General features: G+C 55.1%; 1 protein-coding gene across 1 annotated transcript; it reads left to right on the forward strand.

Moving 5' to 3' along the window:
- Positions 1-336: 336 nt before the first annotated feature.
- TSPOAP1 (TSPO associated protein 1) lies at positions 337-24830 on the forward strand (the record flags this gene model as incomplete). Its single annotated transcript, XM_081271748.1, has 32 exons — positions 337-666; positions 1414-1521; positions 1765-1893; positions 2443-2622; positions 3186-3371; positions 4600-4677; positions 4764-4847; positions 5117-5206; positions 5335-5457; positions 5869-5973; positions 7386-7436; positions 7796-7816; positions 8494-8698; positions 9325-9497; positions 10709-10824; positions 11104-11213; positions 14635-15462; positions 15622-15773; positions 16106-16483; positions 16572-16811; positions 17375-17560; positions 18136-18975; positions 19577-19676; positions 19778-19920; positions 20537-20705; positions 21122-21166; positions 21568-21600; positions 21793-21896; positions 21984-22055; positions 22248-22358; positions 22978-23039; positions 24694-24830. The coding sequence occupies 31 exons, from the start codon at positions 337-339 to the stop codon at positions 23005-23007; spliced, it is 5520 nt and encodes a 1839-aa protein (XP_081127874.1). The 3' UTR covers positions 23008-23039; positions 24694-24830.
- Between the last annotated feature and the right edge of the window lie 829 nt (positions 24831-25659).

The following is a 25659-nucleotide window of genomic DNA, read 5'->3' on the forward strand; positions in this document are numbered from 1 at the left end:
GACCTGGAGACACACACGCATACCCTCACCCAGGCACTGCTGGTGGTGGCCTCGGCACATCCTCCCCACCCCCACAGGGACACCCTCACCTCCCCATATACCCGAGCACTCACACACAACCACCAGCCAACATACCCCCAGCTCCAGCTCTGGCAGCCCTGACGCCTTCTGCAGCCTCCTTCGCGGGTGGGGAAGGGCTCAGCCAACCTTGGATGGAGCTTCGATGAAGCCAAGAGCTCAGAGGGGAAGGGTCTAGCTTGGCATGACCATTGAAAGTCCCCTCACCTGGCTGGGTGATGTTCCGTGGCCTAGGTTCTGGGGTTCCTTGGCAGTACCATGGAGCAACTGACAACCCTGCGTCAGCCTGGGGACCCAGGAGCCATGGAACCCTGGGCACTGCCCGCCTGGCAGAGCTGGACTCCGGGCCAGGGGGGTGAGCCTGGAGACAGAGCCCCAAGCATTGCTGACACTCCGACAGCTTTGCAGGTTGGAGAACTGAGGCCCGAGGAGAGCTGTGAGCCTGAGGGAGCCCAGAGCCCCAGGCCCATGGGGGGCATTGACCCTGAAGGAGCAGAGGCTGGGCTGCCCAGCCTGGGGCAGCAAGCAGTGATCTCTGGTCGTGGTTGTCTGAGGCTGAAGGATGAGGATGTGGAGGCTTTGACTAAGGTAAGAGGGTTGGGGAGGGCTGGGGGGTCTGCAAGCTGTGCCCCCCCCATGCCGGCCAGGAGGCAAAGCAAAATATGCAACCCTGCTGCCCACCTCTTTTCTCCGTCTGTTTGTCGGAGGTTCTGTCTCTGTGACTATCTGTCCTCTCTTCATTAGATATGAATCTCAGTGGCTCCATTTTTTTTTTTAACTATTTGTCCTCTCTACCTGTCTGTCTATATCTGGCCCTGCCCCTCTGTGTCTCTGTCTGACAGTCTGTCTGTCTGTGCCTCCTCCTCCATGAGTCTCTGTCCTCAGGGGGCTGGGGGATTTTGGGGGTGTGAACGTGTATGGTAGAATCAGAGTACAAGGAAAGATTCAGGGAGAAGGCTCAGTGTGGGGCCGAGCCACAGAGGACAAGGTCTGGGTGAATGCGAGCAGGCTCCTGTAGAAGATGGAGGGATCAGGACTTTGGGAGAGGACAGGGGACTCACCAACCAAGAGCAGTCTGGAGAAATGGGGGTGGAAGCTTGAGCTGGCACTGGCCCGGGGGGTCAGGGGACAGTTGTGTGCCACCAGGAGCAGAGAGGATGGGATGGTCCCTTCTCCTAGACCCCTGTGCCCCTCTCTGAAGGCCTGGGACATAGGAGAGACCCTTCTCATCTTCATGTCTCCTTAGACTGTGGAGGGGAGATGCTTTCACATAGAGAGCGCTTATTGGATGGGATGGGTCTCTGAGGCTCTGTACCTGGTCCTTTCCCATGCCAGGCCAAGGTGAACATGGGCTTTGGTGAAAGACCCAATCTGGAGCTCCTGAGGGCCCTGGGTGAGCTGCAGCAGCGCTGTGCCATCCTTAAGGAGGAAAACCAGATGCTGGTGAGACTCGGTGAATGGGGTCTTGATTCCTGGCTAGAGCCAGGCCCTCTGCTCAGTGTCTTCCCTTACCCCTTGAACATCTCTCCAAGAGATGTCACAGTCCCAAGACCCGGAGAGGGTGAACCCTTGCCCAGAGTTGCTAGGGATCCAACTGTAGTCCTGGGTTCTAGTCCAAGCCTGAGAGTAGGAATGGGTCTGTGGGGTGCTCCCTACATGCTACAATTCTGACTGACCCCTTGTCAGAGAAAGAGCAGCTTCCCCGAGACAGAGGAGAAGGTGCGGAGGCTGAAGCGGAAGAACGCAGAACTGGCGGTCATTGCCAAGCGCCTGGAGGAGAGGGCCCGGAAGCTCCAGGAAACAAACCTGAGGGTGGTGAGGACAGGAGACTTCTGGGCTGAGGCTGGGTGACCAGGGAAGAGCGGAAGCAGGGGCTGGACCTCAAGGGCTGGGACTTGGGAGTCATAAACTCTTAGCACCTAGAAAAGCATGAATCCAAGGGCTAAGGGTAGGAAGGACAAATGTTGGCCTGGTGAGGGGGCTACAGGAGGGAGAGAAGGGCTGAGTGGGAGGTTCCTGAGCAGACAGGGAGAAGAATTCTGGATTACCCTCTGCCTGTGCTGGCTGCTGAGCTAATCACAGGAGGTATAGAGCTGGAGTGGGGGCAGGGACAAGATCCATCATAGTGATAGCCAAATTAACAGCCTCCTTTGGGTCTAAACTAAGATGTGAAGTTAAACTCTTTTAGTCCTGGTTGGGGACTGTTGGGATGGGGTGGAGTGAGGCTGCCTGATTTCTGCTACCCCAGACTGGGTGGAAGCCGGAAGCCAGGTTTCATTTAAATTCTCCTTTGGGAGAAGCTGAGGAATGGGAGAAGTGCCTTAGCCCTCAGGTGACCACTGGCCTTACCCCTCCTCTGGCTAGGTAAGTGCTCCGGTGCCTGGACCAGGGGCCAGCTTGGAGTTTTGCCGGAAGGCCCTAGCCCGCCAGCGAGCCCGGGATCTCAGTGACACAGCCAGTGCACTGCTGGCCAAGGACAAGCAGATTGCTGCCTTGCAGCGGGAGTGCAGGGAGCTGCAGGCCAGGCTCACTCTGGTGGGAAAGGTGCGAGGAGGCCCGTGTCCCCCTTTCCTCAGCCCTACTCAGCAGGGCAGTCTGCCTGGTTGTGGGATGTGGACAAGATGTTAATGAGATGCAAATGAAACGGGAAGGTGGAGGCTGCTGGGGAGTAGGTTCCCCTGGCAACGGCCCAGGTGGGAGAGGGGAGAAGGAGCCTGAATTGAAGGGGGTGGAGCCGAGAGTCCCAGACCAGGACCCCTCCGTGCTTCAGGTTTAAGGCTGTGTGCCAGTGGGTCTGTAGGGTCTGGAGGTATGAATACCCACAAACTTGTGAAGGAATGTTCACCAGGCATTTAGCACATTTAGTGGAGGGCACACTGCGCGCACCCAGTAAATGAGTTGCTGGGAATGTCTGTACAACGGCTGGTGGAAACATGTGGCTGTGTACGCAAGCACATATGACGGGGCATGCATGCACAGGAGGGTGCGCAGGTTGCAGTACATCTGAGCCCCTCTATCAAGGTGGAGGTCTCTGGTTCTGCCCGGAATGGTGTGGGGGCAGGTAGGGGTTAATTAGGTTTGACTCCCCTCCTGGTCCTCCACTCCAGGAGGGTCCCCAGTGGCTCCACGTGCGGGACTTCGACCGGTTGCTGCGCGAGTCCCAGCGGGAGGTGCTGCGGCTGCAGAGACAGATCGCCCTGCGCAACCAGCAGGAGCCGCCCCCGCCACCCCGGCCCCCGGGCTCCACTGCCCCGGCTAGAGCAGGGGCGCCAGCCCCGGGGGCTCCGGGAGAGGTGAGAGCCGGCGCAAGGGCAGGTGTGTGGGTGTGCGCAGACGAGGGGTGGGGGCGACCCGGGGATCTCCTCGCTACTTCCCCATCAAAGCCATACTCGCATTCCCAGGGTGACGTGCGCATTCCTAGGGTCTAGGGAGCCCTCCCGACCATGGGCAGTGTCTCTTCTGAGCCTCCTGAGCTCGTACCTGCGCGGCTCCCCCCAATCCCCCAGGGGTTCCGCCCTCCGCAGGCCTGCTCCCCGCGGGGACAGCCCGGCCGCCCCTGCCGCGCCGCCAGTGGTACATCCCAGCCGCAAATCCCTGGTTGCCCTGGCAGCCGCCCGGGGCCCAGCCCGCGCCGCCTCCTCCTGCAGCGGCAGTAGAGTGGGGACGCCCCCTTCAGCGCCTGCCTGGCCAGGCCTGGCCCCGGCTAGCTGGGGGTGTCAGTGCATCCAACCGGGTTCCAGGTACGGGTGACCTTCACTGAGCACGGGGCTTAGGCAGCCCCTACCCCGAGGGCCAGGGACCAACTCCAGACCCCAGAACCTAGAGATCTGGCTCTTCATCCTAGGTGGGCAGCATCTAGGTCCGCCTCTTTCTGGGGAGAGGGGTGGGAGGAGGGACTCAGTAGTGACGAAATCCTCTGGGTGGGGGATGCTGCTTGCTCAGATTTTGTCCCTCTGTCTGGCCCACGGAGGGAGCCCCTCCCATCAAGACTTATCCTCCCCAAAAGTTTGCACTTCGGGTGCGATAGGGTGGGCTTGGGGAAAGACAGAAGGAGGGACTGGCTAGGCTTCCAATGCTGCAGGCCAAGCCCAGATTTGGATGATCCAGAACCCCTAGCTCTGGGAACACCACATCCCTGGGGGCCCACACAGCCTCCTAATTCTCTGCCAGTCGCTGAAGGACACTCAGGACAGTTATTGAGTGCAGAGCAGGGCAGCTGCTGGAAGCTAAAAAGGGAAAGCTTTGGCCTGGATAAAGGACCCATCTCCCAGGGCACACGTGGGTCCCACGATCTCAAAGCACTTATGGCTGGGGTATACCGGGTACTGCCTCAGACTTCTTCATCAGCTGATGTTGGGAGAGGGTAAGCAGACAGCACCCTTTCCCTCCCCTTCCCTGGCAGGTTTCTCATTGCTGACCATGCCATGAGGTGGGAACCTCCCATAGGTAGGCTGGGCTGGGGACAGGCTTCCCTAGGGCCCTGTTCTCAGGTGCCAGTCCCCTGTCCTTGGGCATTTCCAGGCCACACCTCAGGAGGATGTGGAGAGCCCACCCGTGGTCCTAGGGGAGCCTGAGAAACAGCCAAGGGTGCAGCAGCTGGTAAGTCCTAGGTCAAGGGCTGGAGGCAACCTGCTGTGAGCAGAACTGCCTTCTACCATGTGCAGGCCTTGGTTCTGACCCCACAGGAGTCTGAGCTCAGCAAGAAACGGAAGAAATGCGAAAGTCTGGAGCAGGAAGCCCGGAAAAAGCAAAGGCGATGTGAGGAGCTGGTGAGCTCACGATGCTGCCCAGGTCAAGCTCCTCCCTTCCCCCAGGCCAAGGGGCGTATTGGGCTCCCTCCGCTTTGCTCCCATCCCACCTACCCTTAAGAACACACTTTTCCTCTTGTTCAGGGGTTCCAGGGGTGCTTTTCTTTCCTGGCTGAAGTGGGTTCCCAGCAGGGGAGGGAGGCCTTGCTTGGGAGGGTAGGATTCTCTGTGTGAAGAAAGAGGAATGTGGGTCCTGGGCCCCTCTTCCAGAGGTCCACTGTTCCCCTCAGGAACTGCAGCTAAGAGAAGCCCAGAATGAGAATGCCCGCCTGGCGGAGGAGAACTCTCGGCTCAGTGGGAGAGCCTCAGAGAAGGAGCAGGTACCTCTTCTGCTCTGCGAGGTCTTGTTCCTGGCCTGGGGGACGTACTTCTGGGGTATTCTCCTCTGTGAGGGAGCAGGTGGGACAAAGTGCACACATCCAACTCCCTGCCAATGTCCTCTTGCCAGGTTGAGTGGGAGAATGTGGAGTTGAGGGGCCAGCTCCTGGGGGTGACGCAGGAGAGGGACTCAGCCCTTCAAAAGAGCCAGGGCCTGCAAAGCAAGCTGGAGAGCCTGGAGCAGGTGCTGAAGGTGAGGAGGCTTTGTAGGTGGGGGAGGCTATTGAGCCTTGGTACAGGGAGAAAGCAAGATGGTAGAATATGCCCTATGTGGGGTATTGGGGACTGAGGTCCTGTCCCCGTGCAGCCAACCTCTTGCCTTCTTTGGCCTCAGTTTCCTTTTTTATTTTTTTAAATATATATATATATAGTTGTTGATAGACTTTCATTTTATTTATTTATATGCGGTGCTGAGAATCGAACCCAGTGCCTCACACATGCCAGGCAAGTGCGCTACCGCTGAGCCACAACCCCAGCCCCTCAGTTTCCTGTTTTATAGAGGGTATCTGGAGCAGATAGTATCTGAGGCTCCTTCACCTTAGATTTTCTGTGGAAGTGTGGCAGAGTGGGGGGCTGTGGCCTTGACCTAGAGTCTTGTTTTCAGCATATGCGGGAGGTGGCCCAGCGGCGGCAGCAGCTGGAGGTGGAGCATGAGCAGGCTCGGCTCAGCCTACGGGAGAAGCAAGAGGAGGTTCGAAGGCTGCAGCAGGTGGGAGCAGGAGTGAGGAAGGTGGTAGGCTGCTGGGGCCCAGGTTTGCCAGCCACTCACTCAACAAGCACATACTGAGCACCCACTGTGTACTAGACACTGTGCTAGGCACTGGGGGGGGGGGGACAATAGCAAACAGAGACCTGGTTGGTTCCTGACCAATCAGCAAATAAGCAGACCCATGAATGAGATGATTTCAGACACTAACGCGCACAATGGTGATGTGACAAGAAGGGGCTGGGATGGGATGAGGAGCCACTTTAGACAGGTCATCAGGGAAGGCCTTCCTGAGGAGGTGACAATTGAGCTAAGAACCCAGACGTGAGAAGGTGTCAGTCAGGAGAGCCAGGGCAGAGCAGGCCAGGTAGGGGGGATAGTTGTACAAACGCTCTGGTAGGGAGGAGCTGGGGGGAGGGCCCAGCTAGGGCGACTAGAGTATACAGGGGACTGACAGAGTAGCAGGAGTTGGGCCTTAGACACTGGGGGAAATTTGGCTATTTTGTTCTATGAATGGTTAGAATCTGTTGAATTCTAAGCAGGGAAGTGACATGGTCTGATTCATAATTGGCAGAACGGACAGTGGGAGCAGCATAGAGCAGGTGATCAGATGTTAGTGGCTATGGCTGTGGTCCAGGAGGGAAGTGATGATCATCTGGAACAGGGTGCAGGTGACAAGGGAGGTGGAAACAAGTGGATACATTGGAAATATAGTTTGGAGACAGAATTGACAAGACTCACTGTGGGGTTCCAGTTGAGTCCCAACTCAGTTGACCCTGGGGAAGGTAGGGCTTTTCACTCCCCATGGGGTGAAGGATGACGGGGCACCAGCTTTGAAGGGCAGAGAATTCTGAGTTCTGTTTTGTCAAGTCCGGGTCATGCGCTAAATGTTCAAGTGGGGGTGTCTGTAGGCAGTTGGATGCTTGAGTCTGGAGTTCTGGGGAAGTTGGCCTCGGAGATGTTTGGAGCCATCATGTGTTCCGTTGTGTGACTAGACCCTTGAGGAGAGAACAGGGAGTATAAAGTGGTCCAGCACTGTGTCCAGAGGAACCCTAACATTCCAAAATCCCAAGGGGTAGAAGACAAGAGGCAGGCAAAAACAAAAACAAAAACAAGAAGACAAGAGGCAGGCAAAAACTAAAACTCAGAAGGAGCATGAGAGAGGTAGGAGGGAAACCAGGAAGTGGATGTTCCAGAAAGAGAAACCTCTCCCCACCCTTCTCCCTTTGCTAAGGTGGGGCTCAGGCTGGGAGTGCAGGAGGGAGAAAGCCTCAGCCTCCTCCTTCCCAGACCCCTTTCGTTTGTTCCCTCCCTCCCTCCCTCCCTCCTTCCCTCCTTCCCTCCTTCATGCTCCCTTGACCCCACCCCTAGGCCCCAGCCTTCCCTACCAGTATTTCGCCTCTTTCCATTGGTAGGCCCAGGCAGAAGCCAAGAGGGAACATGAAGGGGCCGTCCAGCTGCTGGAGGTAGGGTCCCTGGAGGTGGCCACCAGCTCCACTACCTTGGGGGAAGGCAGGGGACTTCAGATAGAAGAAGTGTAAGGAAGTGGGGGGTAGGATGGGGTTGTAGGAGGGTCTGGGGGAATCCTCTCCATTTTTGGACTATTTCTCAAGCAGGGGCTTAAAGGGACAGGAGCTCCTGAGTCTGGTGGCAGCCATCTCCCATTGCCATCCACTCCAGAGGCTGCCTTCACTGTGAACTGCCCTTTTATTTAGCCTAGGAGCTGACTGGATGGTGTCCCTTTAGGCCCCGTTCTCTCTCTCTCTCTCCCTCCCTCCGGCTCAGTGTTCTAACTTCTCCTCTGCACTTCCCTTCTCTGCCACAGTCCACCTTGGATTCCATGCAGGTACAACCTCCTTATGCCTCTCTCTCCTTTGGATATCCCCTCCCTATGTCTCTCCCAAATCCCTGTCCAAGTGGGGCCCAAGTGGTACCAACTCTCCTGTCCAGCAGAGGGGATGTGTCCCATAGTAGACCTCAAACTCTGAAGTTGGGCTGGGGTTCCTACAGGACAAGTGGGCTATTCCCTCATCCCAGACCCTTCCTTCCTGTAGAGGCTCTCAGGCCATGAGGAAGTTCGTCACCAATTGACGCATATTCCTTGTGATAGTGGCCAGGTGAGAGTCCCTGATCTTGGGACTCTCCTGTTACCTGAGGAAAGTTCCTGAGAACTGGCCCATTCCTGTCACAAAGCTGTCCCTAACTTTCTGTGGAGTGGAATCTCTCACGTACCCTTCTGAGGGCAGGGATTTGAGTCACTGTGGGAGGGTGACAAGGGAGAGAGCTGAGAAAACTCCTGTGGTGATACTGGTGGTGGTGATGAGGAGGGAGGGGTCCCTTTTGGCCTGCAAATTGTTCAGAAGCAGGAGTGCCACCATCCAGGGCATGAGGGTTGGTAAGGTGTTCAGGATGGGAAGCTGGGTAGATGTGGTTTGAAGCCCAGTGTGAGGCTGTGTGGAGCTGGCACAGGCTGACGCTGGGCAGCTCTGCCCGGCTGGTGTCTCATGGTGGGTCTTGGCTCAGGCCCGGGTTCGAGAGCTTGAGGAGCAGTGCCGCAGCCAGACGGAGCGTTTCAGCCTCCTGGCTCAGGAGCTCCAGGCTTTTCGTCTGCACCCAGGCCCCTTGGATCTGCTCACTTCTGCCCTGGGCTGCAGTGCCCTGGGGGACCACCCACCACCCCCCTGCTGCTGCTCTACCCCCCAGCCCTGCCGGGGGTCTGGCCCCAAAGGTAAGGGACCCAGCAACTTTGTGGCCTGGAATCCCCAGGCCTGGGGCTTTTGTATAGAGCAGGAAGTTCAGGATCAGAGAGGGCCAGTAACTCCCCCAAAGTTACCAGGACCTGGCTAGAGCCAAGCTCTGACGGGAAAAACAAAGCCCATAAGAGTTCCTATCCTGAAGTGTGGCCCAGGCATCTCAGGCCACTGTTCCTTTTCCTCTGCCTGGATGTCTCTGGACGTAGCTGGGAGTTGGTTGCTAGGCAGTAGGATTCAGTAGCAGGCCCTGGGAAGAATCCAGGCTTGGTGGGAAGGGGCTGATCAGTCACAGCTGCTGATCCCAGCACCACTCAACATCTAGTGAGATTTTGAGCATATTCCTTAACCTCTCTGGGCCATAGTTTGCTAAGGCCTAAGCAATAATTAAATGCAAGGAATAATTAAATGCAAGCTGATCTGAGGACCCTGTGAAAACATACACCTCTGCTTAATAAGTTTCCCAGCAAATATTTCCCTTCTTAAAGAAGTCAGGAAATCCGGCTATGGAGGGCCTGACCCCCATACCCAGGAGGCTCCACCCTATCTTCCTGGTCCCTCCTCAGGCCACAGATCCCAAGCCCACGTGCCATCTTCTCTTTAGACCTTGACCTCCCGCCGGGCTCACCAGGGCGCTGCACCCAAAAGTCTTCCGAGCCTGCCCCTGCCACCCTTACCGGGGTCCCTCGAAGGACAGCCAAGAAGGCAGAGTCTCTCTCTAACTCCTCTCGCTCCGAGTCCATCCACAACAGCCCCAAGTCATGCCCTACACCAGAGGTCAGTGCTGGGGAGAGGGCCCTGGGGTTCTGGCATTGGCATGGACCAGTGAAGATTGGCCCTGACTTCTTCTGGGGACCTTAGGAGTTGGGTGGCCTCTGGGCCCAAGTTGGGAGGTACATGGGCTATGGATCCCTTCCATGGGTGGGGAATCTCAGGAGGAGCCCATGCCTCCTCTCTAGGGCTGGCCCAACAGCTCCACCCCCTAGGGTTCCAGGGAGGCCCTAGGGTCCTGGGCTGGTTGGAGGAGACACTTTGGCACCAGGATCCACATGAAACTGTTCATAAGAGCATCTGCAGAGAGGCAGATGGTTGTATAAGAAAGAGTACAGCTTCTGGGATTTAAATCCCATCGTTGTCTAAGACAAGTCACTCACCCCTTCTGGGCTTTGGCTTCCTTATCTGACTATTGAGGATAACAAAATCTGCTTTCTAAAGTTGAAAGGATTACGTGAAAAAAATATAAGGAAAAGTACCTCCGTGCCGGGCACCTAGTAGATGCTTAATATGAGGCAAACTGTTACCATTACCAGGTTGTTGGGCATCACTCACAGTTCTTCTAATCACGCCATCCCTTTTTCCTACCCACAAATTCCCCAAAGTGAAGGGGAGCAGGTCAGGAGCAGCCTTGCTAACCAGGTTTCAAGAGGGGTAAAACCCAGCCCCGGGCCTCTGCTGCCCCCTTGTGGGATAGAATGGTGGTTCTGGTTTGGGATTTGGTGGTGGAGGGACTGTCCACTGGGAGACCCAGTGGACAGGAAGTTCTGAGTTCCAGGACTGAACACTGTTCCCTGGCTAGAGTCAGGGACTTCTCCAGCCCCTTCTGCCTCCTTGCTTTCAGCTCTTTACAGTCAAGACGCTTTGCTGTGTTATTAATCTTAAGGAGCCAAACTGCCATTGATGTCCACTCTCTACACCAGTGTGGCCTGGCCCCCTCTGAGGTGCAGGGAGCACCCTTATTTACTGGGCTGGTTCATCAGAGGCCAGGACTCAGGGAGGGGTCCAGATTGTCCCCACTCCCCCTGCTTAGGGCAACTGGATGCACCTTTAGAAAACATTGGGTTCTTGTTATTTCTGGTCTTGCCAGCATGTGTGCGCCCACTCTCCCTTATCAAAGCAGTGGGTCTTCCTCTGGTCCAGTCTGGAACATGCCTGCTTTGTCTTTGGCTCTGGGTCCTGGAGAGAAACTAGCCCTTTCTGTCTACCCCCAGGTGGACACAGCAAGTGAGGTAGAGGAGCTAGAGGTGGACAGTGTGTCCCAGCTCCCAGCAGCCCCGGAGGGCAACCCAGGAACAGCCAGGATCCAGGTCTTCCTAGCTCGCTATAGGTGAGCCCCTCACCCTTGCTTCTCCCCTACCAGCATTTGGAGTGTGTGGGAGGAGTGAGTTGGGTGGAGACAGACCTTTAGAAATGGTGGGAGTGGGAAGGACCCTAGTTGGACATATTTTCAAAACCTAGTTGAGCCAAGGTGGGTGCAGTGAATGTTCTACTTGTCTTAAGGTGGAAAGCATGTCTTCATAAAGGTTCAGTGCATGGGGAGAGATGACAGGCATGGAGATACAATAGGTTTCTTCTGTCCTCTTCTTCCTTGCCACCTCCCCAACAGCTACAATCCCTTTGAGGGTCCCAACGAGAATCCAGAGGCAGAACTTCCCCTGACAGCTGGAGAGTACATTTACATCTATGGCAACATGGATGAGGATGGCTTTTTTGAAGGTAGGACAGTATTAGGGCTCATTCAGTCCATTTCCCTGCCTTTAAGCCCCGGTTCCTAAGACCTCTATCCATCCATCTCCACTCCCCAACATGCTCAGTCCACCATAACTCTTCAGACTCAGTTAAGAGGCATACAGAGATCTGACAGCCAGTGAGAAAAGAGGAAAAAAAGGGGTCTGGTTTTCTGCAGGACAGGTCAGGGCATACTACTCTGTCCAGAGAATGAACAGAGTGTCACAGGAGATTTGTGTTAGAGTAATTTTAGTGCCAGTAGAAAGAGTATGGCACTATTTAATAGTAGTGATACTTGAGGCCAGGCATGTAGCATAGATTTGATGCTGGACTCCAGTTAAGTATGAAGAGGAGGGACCAGGGTGCAGATCCCAGGAGAAAGTGTTAGCACATGGTAATCTTGTGTCAGAACCCAGACAGGGCATGAGCCTCAGAGCTCATCAGACAACTGAGGCAGATGCTCCACTGAGACTAGGCCACATGGCAGAGCCTGCAGAAGGGGATGACCTTGGGAGCTTCCTCCACGGTGGTCCTGGCCCAGGTACCAGACTGTGTCCTTTAGCAGTAGGGAGGGTAGAGACTGGAATGACATGTAGGTAGGGCAATGGAGTCAGGGGTCTCCTGTGTGTGAAGATTTAGGAAGGGGGTCAGATCTGAGTGTGGAACACGGAAAGCTTTGGAACCTGCTCAGACCTTTCCCTGGGCCCTTTATATGAGTAGCAACTGGGAATAATGGTATCTGACTTCATGGCCCAAACAGCTAAACTCTCCATAGGAGTAGATTCCAAGAGCAGAATTAAATAGCTTCCAGGACAACAGTAATTTTTTTTTTTTAGTATTTATTTTTTAGTTGTAGCTGGACACAATACCTTTATTTTATTTATTTTTATGTGGTGCTAAGGATTGAATCCAGGGCTTTGCATGTGCTTGGTGAGTGCTCTACTCCTGAGCCCCTGCCCCAGCCCCACAAGAGTACTTTTTTATGAAAAGAAAAAAAAATTTCAGAGGTGGGGGTGGGCAACAGCAAAAGCATAAGTATCACCTCATCCCAAATTACTGGAATTCGAACTATTGCAGCCTAGGGGAGACTGGGATAGACCCATGTGGACAACTGGGTGCAGGACACCACATTCCTTGTCCAGCTTTAGTAAGGGACTGCTTTGTCTGGTCCCAGCTGTACTGTTCTCCGTGGCATGAGCTTCACAGCCCACATGCCCAACTCTGACCCAGACTTCAGCTTTGGTCTTGCAAGCTGTGGATTCATGTAGTGTGCGGGTGCTTTAATCCCACACTCCTTAATGCCGTGCTATATTAATTGTCTACGGCTGCCATGCAAATCTCCACCTACCTAGGGCTTTAAACAACAGACTTCTGGAAGCCATAATCTGAAACCAAGGTGTCAGCAGGGCTGTACTTCCTTGAAGGCTCTTGGGGAGATCCATTCCTTGTCTCTTTCTGCTTCTGGTGATTCTAGGTGTTCCTTGACTTGTGGCCACATCACTCCAATCTCTGCAATTGTGGTCACATTGCCTTCTCCTCTTCTCTGAGTGTCTCTCCTCTGGTGTGTTATGAGGACAATTATGAAATTTAGGACCCACCCAGATAATACAGGATGATTTCATATGAAGGTTCTTAATTACATTTGCAAAGATGTTTTTTTGCTATTAGGGTCATATTCTTAGGTTCCAGGGACATATTTTTGAGTGGCCACTATTCAACCTATTACAGGGCTTATTATATTATCTAACTTATTGAGAATCCCTATTATTTCTTCAGATTCCCTTTATTTTTCTCAAAGTATAAAGGAGAGAGAGAGAGAGAGAGAGAGAGAGGGGCACAAATGACTGTGGGGAAAACTCCCAGATGCTCTGTAACTCAGCCCTGATGATATCGGTCCTCTGCCTGGAGCCCTGGCTCAGGCTTCTGCTTCTTCCCAGTAAGGCCCTACAGCCATCAGCTGTCTATTCCCTGAAAAGTTATTTCCTTCTTTAAATTGGCTAGGACATGGTGTGTGTGGGTCCAGCTTCCTTCTCCATTAACATCCCTCAAACAAATGTTTTAAAAACTCTCATTGAGTTTTTAAAGGAGAACTGACACAGGTCAAAAACTCACTGCTGATCACTGCCTGAATTGACTGCTGGCCATGCTCCTAGACGTAGACTTCTGTGGGTCCTGGTCCCTTCTAGAACCCACAGTGACTCTTCTCTGGCACTTATCTTGTTGTTTCTAAAAATTCATTCATTTTCCCTTTGTTTAAAACTCACTGCAAAATTCCAATCAGCAGAATTTCATTTTCTTCTTCTTCTTATTATTATTTTTTTTTGGTTCTGAGGATTGAAACCAGAGCTTTATACATGCTTAGCACCGAACAACACCTCCAGCCATTAAAAAAATTTTTTTTTCACTGCTTGAGTACTTTTTTATTTTCTTATTTTCTATGAACTCAATGCATTTAAAAAAATTTAAAAAGAATTTGAGAGAGCATCTCACTAAGTTGCCCAGGCTGGCCTCAAACTTGCGTTCCTCCTGCCTCAGCCTCCACAGTGGTTGGGATTGTAGGTGTCCACCATCATGCTTGGCTTTTAAGAAATTTTTAATTTGTTCTAATTAGTTCTACATGGCAGTAGAATGCATTCTGACACATTGTACACAAGTGGAGCACAACTTCTCCTTCCTCTGGCTGAACATGATGCAGAGTCACAACCGTAGTATAATCATACATGTATATAGGGTATAATAATGTCTGTCTCATTCCACCGTCCTTACCATCCCATACATCTTCCCTCCCCTCACTCCCCTCTGCACAATCCAAAGTTTTTTTTTAAAAACCTTTTTAATATGAAAGTTTTCAAATGGGTAGAAAAATCAAAGAATAGTACACGAACACCTATAGATTTTACAATTGTTTATACTTTACCGCATTTGCTTTGTCCATATGTAGGTCAAAAAATGATTTTAAAGCAAGTTGTAGACATCCTAACATCTTACCTAGAAATACTTGAACATGCACTGCTTTAGCACAAGGACATTCTCCTATGTCCTTACAGCACCAGCATCTCCTGAGATCTTGCCAGAAATGCAGAATCTTGGCCCCACCCAGACCTAACTGACTTAGAATCTGCATTTCAACAAATCTGCTATTGATGCATATACATGTTAAAATTTAAGAAGTGCTGTCCTGTATAACCAAAATACTATTGTTTCAAATATGCAAACCAACAATAATTCTCTAATCTGGACTTTGCCTATTTCTGTCTTTTAAAAGCACTGACAGGTAAATGTTGATTGGATTAAATACTTAAGATCACCCACTGGCCGTTGCTAAAATGCATTTATTGGACTGGTTTTTCTTTACCTCCTCTCTGTCTGTCTTCCCCTTCCCTACCTTTTCCTGCCCTCCCTCTGCCAGGGGAGCTCATGGATGGCCGCAGGGGCCTGGTCCCTTCCAATTTTGTAGAGCGTGTGTCTGATGACGACCTCCTGACCGCTCTCCCTCCGGAGCTGGCCGATTTGTCCCACAGCTCAGGCCCTGAACTCAGTTTCCTGAGCGGAGGTGGGGGTGGCAGCAGTAGCGGGGGCCAGAGCAGCGGGGGACGTAGCCAGCCCAGACCTGAGGAGGATGCCGGGGATGAGCTCAGTCTGAGCCCCCCACCGGAGGGCCTGGGCGAGCCTCCAGCTGTGCCTTATCCCCGCCATCTGGTGGTCCTCAAGCAGCTGGCCCACAGTGTGGTGCTGGCCTGGGAGCTGCCTCCTGAACGCGTGGAACTACGTGGCTTCCATATCAGCGTGAACGGGGAGCTGCGTCAGGCTCTGGGGCCTGGGGCACCTCCCAAGGCTGTGCTTGAGAACTTGGACTTGCAGGCCGGGCCCCTCCATGTTTCTGTCCAAGCCCTGACCAGCAGGGGCAGTTCCGACCCTCTGCGCTGTTGCTTGGCCCTGGGTGCTCGGGCTGGGGTGGTACCTAGCCAGCTGCGGGTCCATCGGTTGACAGCCACGTCCGCTGAGATCACCTGGGTGCCCGGCAATAGCAACTTGGCCCATGCCATCTACCTCAATGGGGAAGAGTGCCCATCTGCCCGCCCCAGCACCTACTGGGCTACCTTCTGCCACCTGCGGCCTGGCACACTGTATCAGGCCCGAGTGGAGGCTCAGCTCCCATCCCGAGGGTCCTGGGAACCAGGCTGGGAGAAGCCAGACCAGCGGGCTGCCACCCTGAAGTTCACCACGCTCCCAGCAGGTATGTAGGTGCGGGCACCCCTGTCTGTAACACCTAGGAGGTGTGATGGCAGCAGAGGAGACTGGCCTTATTTGTGTTTTCAGGGGAGTGGCAGATTGGGCTGATATCTATGGCAGGAAGTATCCTTTATTTCTGGATCTTGTGCCCCACTTCCCTCAGGCCCTCCTGATGCCCCGCTGGATGTACAGATTGAGCCAGGGCCCTCCCCTGGAATCTTGATTATTAGTTGGCTCCCAGTCACCATCGATGCTGCTGGCACCTCCAATGGCGTCCGAGTCACAGGCTATGCCATCTATGCTGATGGACAGAAGGTATGACCTGGGGACCCCACCTGCCTGTACCCTGGGGACAGGATGTGGGTCCCATGCTCAAGGTCTAGTCTCCCTGGCCTCGCACAGGTGCCCAGTGCTTGGCATTTGGGCACTAAGTGGAAGATTGGTTAAGAGCATGGGTTTAAGAGTAGCATATGAAGGATTTGAAAACTGCTCCCCCACTGGAGCCACATGGCCAGGAGGCCTGGGTGAGGTAAGGCATGAGAAGGGCTTGGCCCAGTGCCCCTCAGGATGCGGGTGCCACTGTTGTCATTGTCATCACATTGGCTGTTTCGGCCTCATCTTCTCCTCCTGTGCACCTTCCCCTGCAGATCATGGAGGTGGCGTCACCCACAGCCGGCAGCGTGCTGGTGGAGTTGTCCCAGCTGCAGCTGCTCCAGGTGTGCCACAACGTGGTTGTGCGGACCATGTCGCCCCACGGAGAGTCGGCCGACTCCATTCCGGCCCCTATTGCTCCAGCCCTGACTCCAGCCTGCTTGCCAGCCAGGGTCTCCTGTCCCTCACCACGACCAAGCCCAGAGGCCAGAACACCCCTTGCTCCAGCCTCCCCAGGGCCTGGGGACCCCAGCTCTCCCCTCTGGTGTCCTGCCCCCCATGGAACTCAAGATCCCCCAGGAGGCCCCCCAGCAAGCCCTTCCAGAGAGATGCCAAAAGGACCGCAGGAGGAACCACCAGCCCCTTGCTCCCAGGTACCCTGTCTGGGCAGAGGGGAAGCAGGTGCAGGTTGGGAGAAGGGCCCCAGGTTTGGGCCCTTTCTCAGTGCTCTGCTTTTTCCAGGAGGAGGCTGGGGCAGCTGTCCTGTGTGCCTCAGAGGAGAAGAGGGCCAGCGAGCCAACCCTGGGGGAAGGAGGCCCTGGTCCCGTAGCTTTCTCCCTGGCTGAGCAGGAGGCCGAGTGGACGGCAGGAGAGGCCAGCCACACAGCCTGCTCCACTCAGGCAACACCGGCGGAGAGGATGCCAAATACTGAGACCTGCTGTGGAGGAGATCCCGGGCCAGGACTGAGACCCAGGGCTGAGGTAGGGTTTGGAGACACACTGTGCCACCTCATAGAATCAGGGCTTGACCCTTCCCTTTGCCTCCTTCCCAATTAAAAAAAAAAAAAAATATATATATATATATATATGTGTGTGTGTGTGTGTGTGTGTGTGTGTGTGTGTATATATATATATATATATATATATTAGTTGTAGATAGACACGATGCCTGGATTTTATTTATTTATTTTTATGTGGTGCTGAGGATCAAACCCAGTGCCTCACACATGCTAGGCAAGTACTCTACCACTGAGCCACAGCCCCAGCCCTTCCCTCCCAAATTTGGTTGCCCTCTTTACTTGTCTTCTTCTCTGCTCTGGCTCTAGCACCTTTGTGTCAAGTGTTTCTATTTTTTTGTTATGTTTCTCTTCCCAGATTCTCTCTCCTGTTTGGCTTCCATCCCCACCCCACTGCACCGCCCCCCCCCCCCAACTCTGAGCATGCCTCTTCCCTCTGCCAAGGAACCCTTTCTTACTCTGGCTAGGGGCTGACCCTGTCTTGGGTCCCCCCGTACCTCCTTATCTTCCTTGTCTCTCTCCTTGCAGAAAGAGGACATGGCAGAGCTTGGGGTTCGCCTAGTGAACTCCCTTGTGGATCATGGCCGTAACTCAGACCTGTCAGACATCCAGGAGGAGGAGGAAGAGGAGGAGGAGGATTTGGAGCTGGGTTCTAGGACCTGCTCTTTCCAGAAGCAGGTTGCTGGCAACAACATCAGGGAGAATGGGGCCAAGGTAACGAGGTGGGGAGGGGCTGGTGGGCCCCAGACCTCAGGCTCCAAGGCTACCCCATGTGTCTGCAATTGCTCCAGTCACCACTGAGTGCCAGCAACATCTTAGGTGTGTGGTCTGGGCCCTTGTCCTAAGCAACAGACATGAAGAGGCCCAGGATGGGCCTTGGCCCTACTAGGAAGAAAGGGGAGGAGGAGAGCTTGTATCTGCACTTCGTTCTAGCTCGCCTGATGTAGCACCCCAACCAGGGGAAGCTGGTGCCATCTGAGAGCCTCTGGGAGGGATGGGGAGGCCCTCCCACTATGACAGGCACAAATGGCTTGCTCTCTCATGCTCTGCCTCTCAGGGGCTGGAGCCAGATCCTTGGGTGTATTCCCTGAATCTTCCTCTGGTTCTGCCTAAACATGTGTTTGACTTTGGGCCCGCCACTGTCCCTCTGGTTGCTTCCTCTTGGAGGAAGTTGAGGGAGGCCATTAGGGTTGCCCTAACTCTTGCCCCCATTTAAGGGCAAAGAGCACAGCTCTCTCCTCTTCCCCACGGACCTCTCTTCCCTGCTGCTCTCTTCTCCCCATCCTCAGTCCCAGCCTGACCTCTTTTGTGAGACTGACAGCGATGAGGAAATCTTGGAGCAGATCCTGGAGCTGCCCCTCCAGAAGTTCTGCAGCAAGAAGCTCTTTAGCATCCCCGAAGAGGAGGAAGAGGAGGACGAGGACGACGAAGGGAAGCCAGGGGCAGGCTGTCCTTCCCAAGACCCTGGCCCACCTGAACCTGCATTGCTGGGGCTGGGCTGTGACAGGGGTCAGCCCCAAGGACCTGGCCTGTGTCCCCTGTCTCCTGAGCCCTCCAGGGCCAGGGACTACCTGGAGGATCAATCCGGACTAGTCAGTGGAAGCTGCCGGAGGAGAGGAGGTGGCTCCCCTGAGAAGCCCCTAAACCGCCGGCGACCTCCAGACCCCCGAGAACACTGCAGTCGACTTCTCAGCAATGGCGGGGGGCCCCAGGCCTCGGCACGTCCAGGCCTCCCTCGGGACAGGAGTGTCCTCCCTGTGATTGAGGGCACCAGGAGTGGTGTAGAGGCTGGTGGGCGAGGGCGACCGGGCCCTTCCCGGAAGTGCCACCGTGGCCGGGCCCCAGAATCTGGACTGACCAGCTGCCTCTCCCCGAAGTGCTTGGAAATCAGCATCGAATACGATTCTGAGGACGAGCAGGAAGCAGGCAGCGGGGGCATCAGCATCACCAGCTCCTGTTACCCGGCAGATGGGGAGGCCTGGGGCACAGCACCTATAGCAAGGCCCAGAGGGCCTCTGAAGGTCAATTCAGGCCCCCATCCCTCCCCATGCCTCCTAGCCTGGGAGAAAGGGGAGCCAGAGCGGAGAGGGCGCAGTGCGACTGGCAGAGCCAAGGAGCCATCCTCCCGGGTCTGTGCCCTCTCCCCAACCTGGGCAGCCCCCTCCTGCTGCCGCCTGGTGGCCCTGCTTGCTGCCCACTAGCCACTCCCATTCCACGCTGCCACCTTCATCAGCAGAGGTGGGGCAGGGCCTCCGGGCTGCCTCACCTGCCTCCTGCCACTCGCATTCCACTGCTTTGCTGCTTCTGCTGATTGGAACCGGGATGCACAATATTCTGTTGTCACTGGTCGCCAGTTGCTACCTTCAGGCAGCGTGGCCCTTTTCTCTGCATAGCTAGCTATGTCTTCAGGACAGTGACTGTGATGCCATGTCTAGAGTCACCAGCCCCGATGCTGACAGAGACTGTCTTCTCATATGCTCCTCGGCCACCTCAGTCCCCTCCACTGCACTCATCCACTAGGGGGGCCGGGGCTGGGGCCTCCCCTCCTGCCCTTCCTGCCTCTGTAGGGGTGTCTGATGTCTCCATGAGGCTGGGCCGAGGCTCCTGAGAGGAATGCTGTGCTCCTGTTCTGCTGTGCTGCTTACGCTGCTGCTGGGGCAGAACCGGGGGAGTGTGGGCCCACAGGGGGATGGTGTGTCACTTCTGCCATCTGTTGCCCTGTCTTTGCAGACAACGGAGGCTGGCGAGCCCAGAGGGCAGGATTGCTCTGGGCGGAGGGGACCCCAGAAGAGAGGGGCCCGGGTGCCCAGGCCAGGTGCCACTGACCTGGGTGAGCTTCTACTGGGGGCTGGGCTAGGCCTGAGGGAGCCTTTCCTAATCTCTTCCATGGAGCTCATTGAGTCACTGCCCTTTGTCCAATCCTCTCCACAGCTCCACCAAGGGGCCCGCCAGAAGCACTGGACCTACCTGTCAGGCTCTTTGTGGCTCTGTTTGACTATGACCCCGTGTCAATGTCACCCAACCCTGACGCTGGCGAAGAGGAGCTCCCTTTCCGGGAGGGCCAGATCCTGAAGGTGATTGACACACCCCTTGGGCCCAGAGCTCCAGATTTTAGCCAACGTCCTGCTTCTGCCCTCCTCTCTCCACTGGTGACATCACAGAGCTTGGGGATGGGGTGGGGAGAACATGGCCCCTGAAGCCAGATTTGGGGTTTAGACCTGCCATGTCTGTGGATCTGTGGAGCTAGCCTTGAGTAGAGTACCTAACCCCTCTGGCGCTCAGCCTCCTCATTGGTAGAGTGAGAACGACACAGTGTGTGCCTCCTAGGGTTGTCTGTGGAGTAAATGAGTTGATGCACATGGCATGTGACGATTTGTTGTTAACATTACCATTTTTATTGTTCCTCCAAGTATTGACTGAAGCTTTTTGCTGACTCTCTGAAGTTGGGGAGATCCCATCCGGGTGCATGGAGGGAAAGTCTCTGACAGTGATGAATGATGATGCAAAAGGGCTTTTTTTTCTCCTTCTGATTCTGATTCATTGCTGCTCCCCTGTCCTTTCTGTCCCATGGCCTTCAGAAGAGAAAACATTCTTCTGTGGTTCCAAGGGGGATGCTTGCTGGGTTCAGGGCCTGGGGGTGCAGGGAGTGAGCTGAACTGGCCTCCTGAGACAACTAGATTTTGCCTCCAGGTGTTTGGGGACAAGGATGCCGATGGCTTCTACCAGGGTGAATGTGGGGGCCGGATGGGCTACATCCCCTGCAACATGGTGGCTGAGGTGGCTGTGGACAGTCCTGCAGGGAGACAGCAGCTACTCCAGCGGGGTTATTTATCTCCAGATGTTGTCCTTGAGGGCTCAGGTATGTCCCTCATCCACTTCTTACCACCCCATTTCCAAACTGACTCATTCTGAGTAATTTGCCTGTCTGGGATGGCTGGATGCCTACTTACCCAGAGTCTAGTATAGCCACTGGAGCCTCAGAGAGACCAAGGCAAATGTGGCCACCCCCTTGGTCTCACCACATGGAATGGAATCTGTTTAGGAGCCCCAGGAATGGCCTGTTTAGCAGGATGCCATGATACCAGCCATGTATTTCGGGTCCTAGGTGACGGGTGGAGCTTTTATTAGGGACCTGAGATGAGGGCCTTAAAAAACATGCTCAGAAAGCCCTGAAAGGAGATTCCAGAATCTGTCCTGTTCTTCCCACTTCCCCTGCCTCAGTTTCTCTCTTATATCCACTTGGATCAGGGAATGGTCCCTTTGTGTACTCTACAGCCCGCACACCTGGGCCTCCTCCCAAGCCCCGCCGCTCCAAGAAAGGTAAGACCACATTCTCCCTTGGGTTCCCATGATGGTATGTGCAGATTGGGAGTGGGGTGGCATGGCTTGGGTCTCTGGGGAGATGTGTGGAGTTCTGAGCAGACCTCCAGTCACATCCATCCCCTCCAGTAGGGGCCTTTGTTCTAGTGGGGATTGAGGCTGGTTTACCAGGACTTGGGTTCCCAAAGCACCTGACTGTAAATTCTGTGCAGTGTGGAGCATGCCACTTGCCCTTTCTGGGCCTTAGTTCAACAAATGTGTTGGGCTGATGTGTTCTCTGAGCCTCCTTCCCCTCCTGCATTCTTCATGTGAGGGTGAGCCTCCTCGCTGCCCTGTACTACTCCCAGTCTGGGATGAAGACCAAGGGCAGGACGAGGCTCAGAGGCACATTCTCTCCACAGCGGAGTCAGAAGGCCCTGTCCAGTCCTGTCCAGGTGAGGGGCCATCCCCGGGCGGGGGTGTTAGGGGAAAGAGGTAGGGTGGGGCAGTTTCTCTGGCCTCCTCCCAAGGGCTACAACTGGTAGGGTGGTGGTGAACAGAGGGTCCTCAGGCCTCCAGTGTAGAGGATAGTATGGAATGGGGGCTCCTGAGTCCCGAGTCCTGAGTCTTCTCCCTTCCCTCTGTAGGCCCCTCCAAGCTGATTCCCTCTGCGGACCTGAAAGCTCCCCGCCCCATGGTGGCTGCATTTGACTACGACCCCCGGGAGAACTCCCCCAACATGGACGTGGAGGTGAGGACCCTCAGATACTGCCTGGTGGTGGTGGTGGTGGTGGCAGGGCCTCCTGGGCCTGACGCCTACTTCTTGCCCTCTCCACAGGCAGAGCTGCCCTTCAGGGCCGGGGACGTCATCACCGTGTTTGGGAGCATGGATGATGATGGCTTCTACTATGTGAGAACATTATGGGGGAGGGCACACCAAGCCCCAACTCTGGGGCAGGGAGATGGGCAGGGGTCCTGGAGAAATGGACCAGGTGCCTCTCTTGATAGTGATGTTGGCTCCAGGCTGTTCTCCAGGGGCCTCAGGATCAAGGAGGCAAGGCTGGTCTTTCCGGTCTCAGTCTCACCAGCTTCTCCTCCCCAGGGGGAACTGAACGGACAAAGGGGCCTAGTTCCATCCAATTTCCTGGAGGGACCTGGGCCTGAAGCAGGCAGTCCAGATAAGGAGCCTGGGATTCCCCAGGCCGAGAGTCAGGTCAGTGAGGAGCTGGGTTCCCAACTCAGCATTTGGTCTCTACCCTGCTGGTGTGATGGGAACAGGACAGTGGTGGGAGAGGCACAGCCAGGGTGATAAAAGAGCTGAGCTCTGTGATCATGGCAGAGCTGCTGAGTTGCTACCAGAGGGGGACCCTGCAGCCTGCCCCCAGCATGTACCCCTGTTTGCAGAGAAGGGATGCTATGACCCTGGTCCCCCAGGCCATCCGACCCCAGCTGCCAAGACTCTGGGGCTGATGGCAGGGGAAGGGGCCCTGTGGAAAAGGACCCCTCCACCCTCCACCTCTGGCCAGTCACAGCCCTGGTTTCGGGTGCTTTCACCCTGTTGGGCTTTCCACTGCTTTTTGAAGCTAGTGGCCCAGCTTCCTGGGTTCTCACTCTCACAGCTTGCCTCTCCTTGAGGTGGGTGGAATATAAGGAAGCTTCCAGGTTCAGAGAGCAGGGAGAGGGTGAGGAGGCCGAGCCCCAGCCAGAAAACCCAGGGCTTCATAAGCAGATGCAAAGTGGGAGCCACCCCATACCTGGGCCACCTGGTGACTGGGCAGAGAGCATGCAGGCCTGTCAATAACCCCTCTCCTCTCTTTGTTCCTTGTTCTCAGAGAATGAGGAGGAGAAGAGTCCAGTGCTAGATGGAAATAGATATATGTAGAGAGAGCAACATGTAAGTGGGGGGACTGGCCCCCTATGTGCCATGTGACCCTGCTCCCCAGTTCGCCCCAACCAGACAGTACCCTTTGTTGCCAATGGAGCTGACCTGGCTTTTCCATTGTCTTCCAGGGAGTGGGGGAGGGAGATCTTGCCGTGGACTAGATGTGGGTGTGGGATCATCCTCCCCGTCTCTGATCCCTTGTCTTGCCTTTTCCCTGGGAGCTGTCATAGGAGTACATGTCATCTTAGCAAATGATGTCGTATGTTAGCTGACTCGTTTTCTGTAACATACGCAGCTTATAGAACATTACCTGACACCTGTATTATGACTCATCAGTGGTATTATGATACTATATGACTATGGTATTATAATATTGTGATTATTATTGGTGATGGAAAGATGGCATCCTAATGTCACCAGTAATAATAGTCTCCCCACCCTTGTCCTCTGCATTAAGACCTGTTAGGGAGATGAGACACATGCTTTTAGTTGAAATTCACAGGTAACTTCAAATTATTCTTCTCTGGGGCTCAGAACCCCCCTCCTTTTGTTCCCCAGTATCCCTTCCCACCTGGGGGGTTGTGGAGGGAGCCAGGAGGGAGTGGGAAAGGTCTGGGGCTTCCCAGCAGGCTGTTGGCCTTGGTGGTCGACGCTTCAACCCCCAGGTCTGAGCAGACCTCTGGCAGGCCCTGCAGCTCACCCACAGCCTTGAGGGAGGGGGCCTATGGCTGTGCCCCCAGCTCCCTCTCGTCTTGCCTGAGCTCCATGGTTGCTTCTGACTGGGAACTTGCCAGGCTCTGGGCAGGGATGGGGGTATGAAGATGGGAGGCAGGACAGGAGGACGTGCAACCTGACAAGAGGTGACAAGGGCTGTTCCAGGTGTGGAACAGCCAGGTGGGGATGTGGGAATATGGGTGGGGGTGGCTGAAGCAGAGGGTGCAGCTCAGGGTCATGAGTAGAACTAGGAGCAGATTCAACAAGAGAAAAAAACCTAAAAAAGGGGGCGGCCTCCAGAGTTTGTGATGAGGGCTGCGTGATGTCCCCATCCCCACCCCCACAGTCCCATCTGGACCTGGCTTTCCTGGAGTCCTCCCAGAGGCTATTCAAGGGAGAGTCCATCCCCATCTCTGTCCATGTGGTGTAGGCACTGGCTTCACTTCCTGAAGAGCCTGGGGACTCTTCATCTACTGGATTGGTGTGGATGCTCTTGTGTCTATGAGGTGCTGTAGGCACTGCCTTCTCTGAGGGCACAGCAGCTGCTAAGCTATTCTTGTCTTTGCTCTCCTTTTCTTGGGAGTGGAGATGGCATAGAGGAAGTTGAGGGCACCTATCTCAAGTGTCATTTCTGAGAATTTTTGAGCTTTGTCAGCCTGTTACCCTGTAGTAAGACCCAGGGAAGGAAAAGGGCTTTTACCCAGGATCACAAGTTAGCAAAGCTCAACTGAGATCATGTCCCATGGGGCTCCTAGCACAATGCTCCGTTGACATCATCCCCCCCGCCCCTTCACCTCTGTGCTCTGTGTGTCCAGGACAGTGGCGGGATGGTGAGGCTCTGGTTCTTGCCCATGAGTTGGTGACATTCGAGGCTTGGACACCTGAGGCTGCAAAGAAAGGGGTCAGGGTGGGGCAGGGACCAGCCCTGACCTTTCCCTTTCTCACATTCCAGGACTGGGTCAGCATGACACAAGGGCCTCCAGTGCCCCCAGGCTGGCATCGTGCCCCTAGCCCTGGAAGCCCCTCCAGGTCTGAACTGGGGGAGCCACAGGGCACAATTGAGAAGGTATGGGGTCTCCTCTCCAAAGGGAAGAAGCTCCTCAGGAAACTGGGCTCTGGGAAGAAGGAGTGAAGATGTGGCCCATCCTACAGGCAGAAGCAGACCCCAGAGATTCCCAGGAACCTGTCCTGGCTGGGCAGGGAGGCCCCAGCACTCCCGTTCCCCGAGTGAACACTGGATGGGAATCAGAGAGACTGGGCAAAGGTGGGAGCTAGACGGGTCCTCACGGGGGGAGTCCTCCAGATGGGCTCCTTCCTCTTCCAGGAGGGTAAACTGAGCCCTACAGTGGCCAGTATCACTGAGCACCCACTCAGAGCAGGACTGGACCCCAGACTGTTGACTCCAGTCCACCACCTAGTTGACTCCTCGTTTCCCAGTGCACTCTGCTGATTTCTCCTTTGGCCCTCCCTACTCCCAGGATGGGACCCTGGGGGGTGGAGAGAGGGGCTTGCCTGTTCCTCCTGATCATGTCTTCCCTCCCCTGAAGGAAAGTTGGCACTGGAGTCTCCCCAGTGGTGGGCGGAGCCATGTATATATGTACATACTCAGTGCCTCAGTCCAGCTCCTCCATCTCGCTTCCACTGCACACAGGTCCGGGAAGGAGAAAGGCCATGCCAAAGCGGGCCTAACCCCGCCCCACAGTGCTCCACCCCTCCCTGCCCAGGCCTCCTGGCCCCAGTGTCATCCCACCCCTAAAAACCTCGGGGACCAGGGGACAGAAAGCAGGAGTTGGGTTTGCCTTATTTTGCTCATTGGATTCAACTTCTCTTTTGCATTGTTTTCTTCTGGCCCCTGTGGGAGTCCAGGGGCTGAGGAAAGGACAGATTTATGCAGCTATTTTCATACATTCCCTGTTGA

Source organism: Spermophilus citellus, assembly GCF_964194105.1.
Source record: "Spermophilus citellus genome assembly, chromosome: 17".
Taxonomy (NCBI): domain Eukaryota; kingdom Metazoa; phylum Chordata; class Mammalia; order Rodentia; family Sciuridae; genus Spermophilus; species Spermophilus citellus.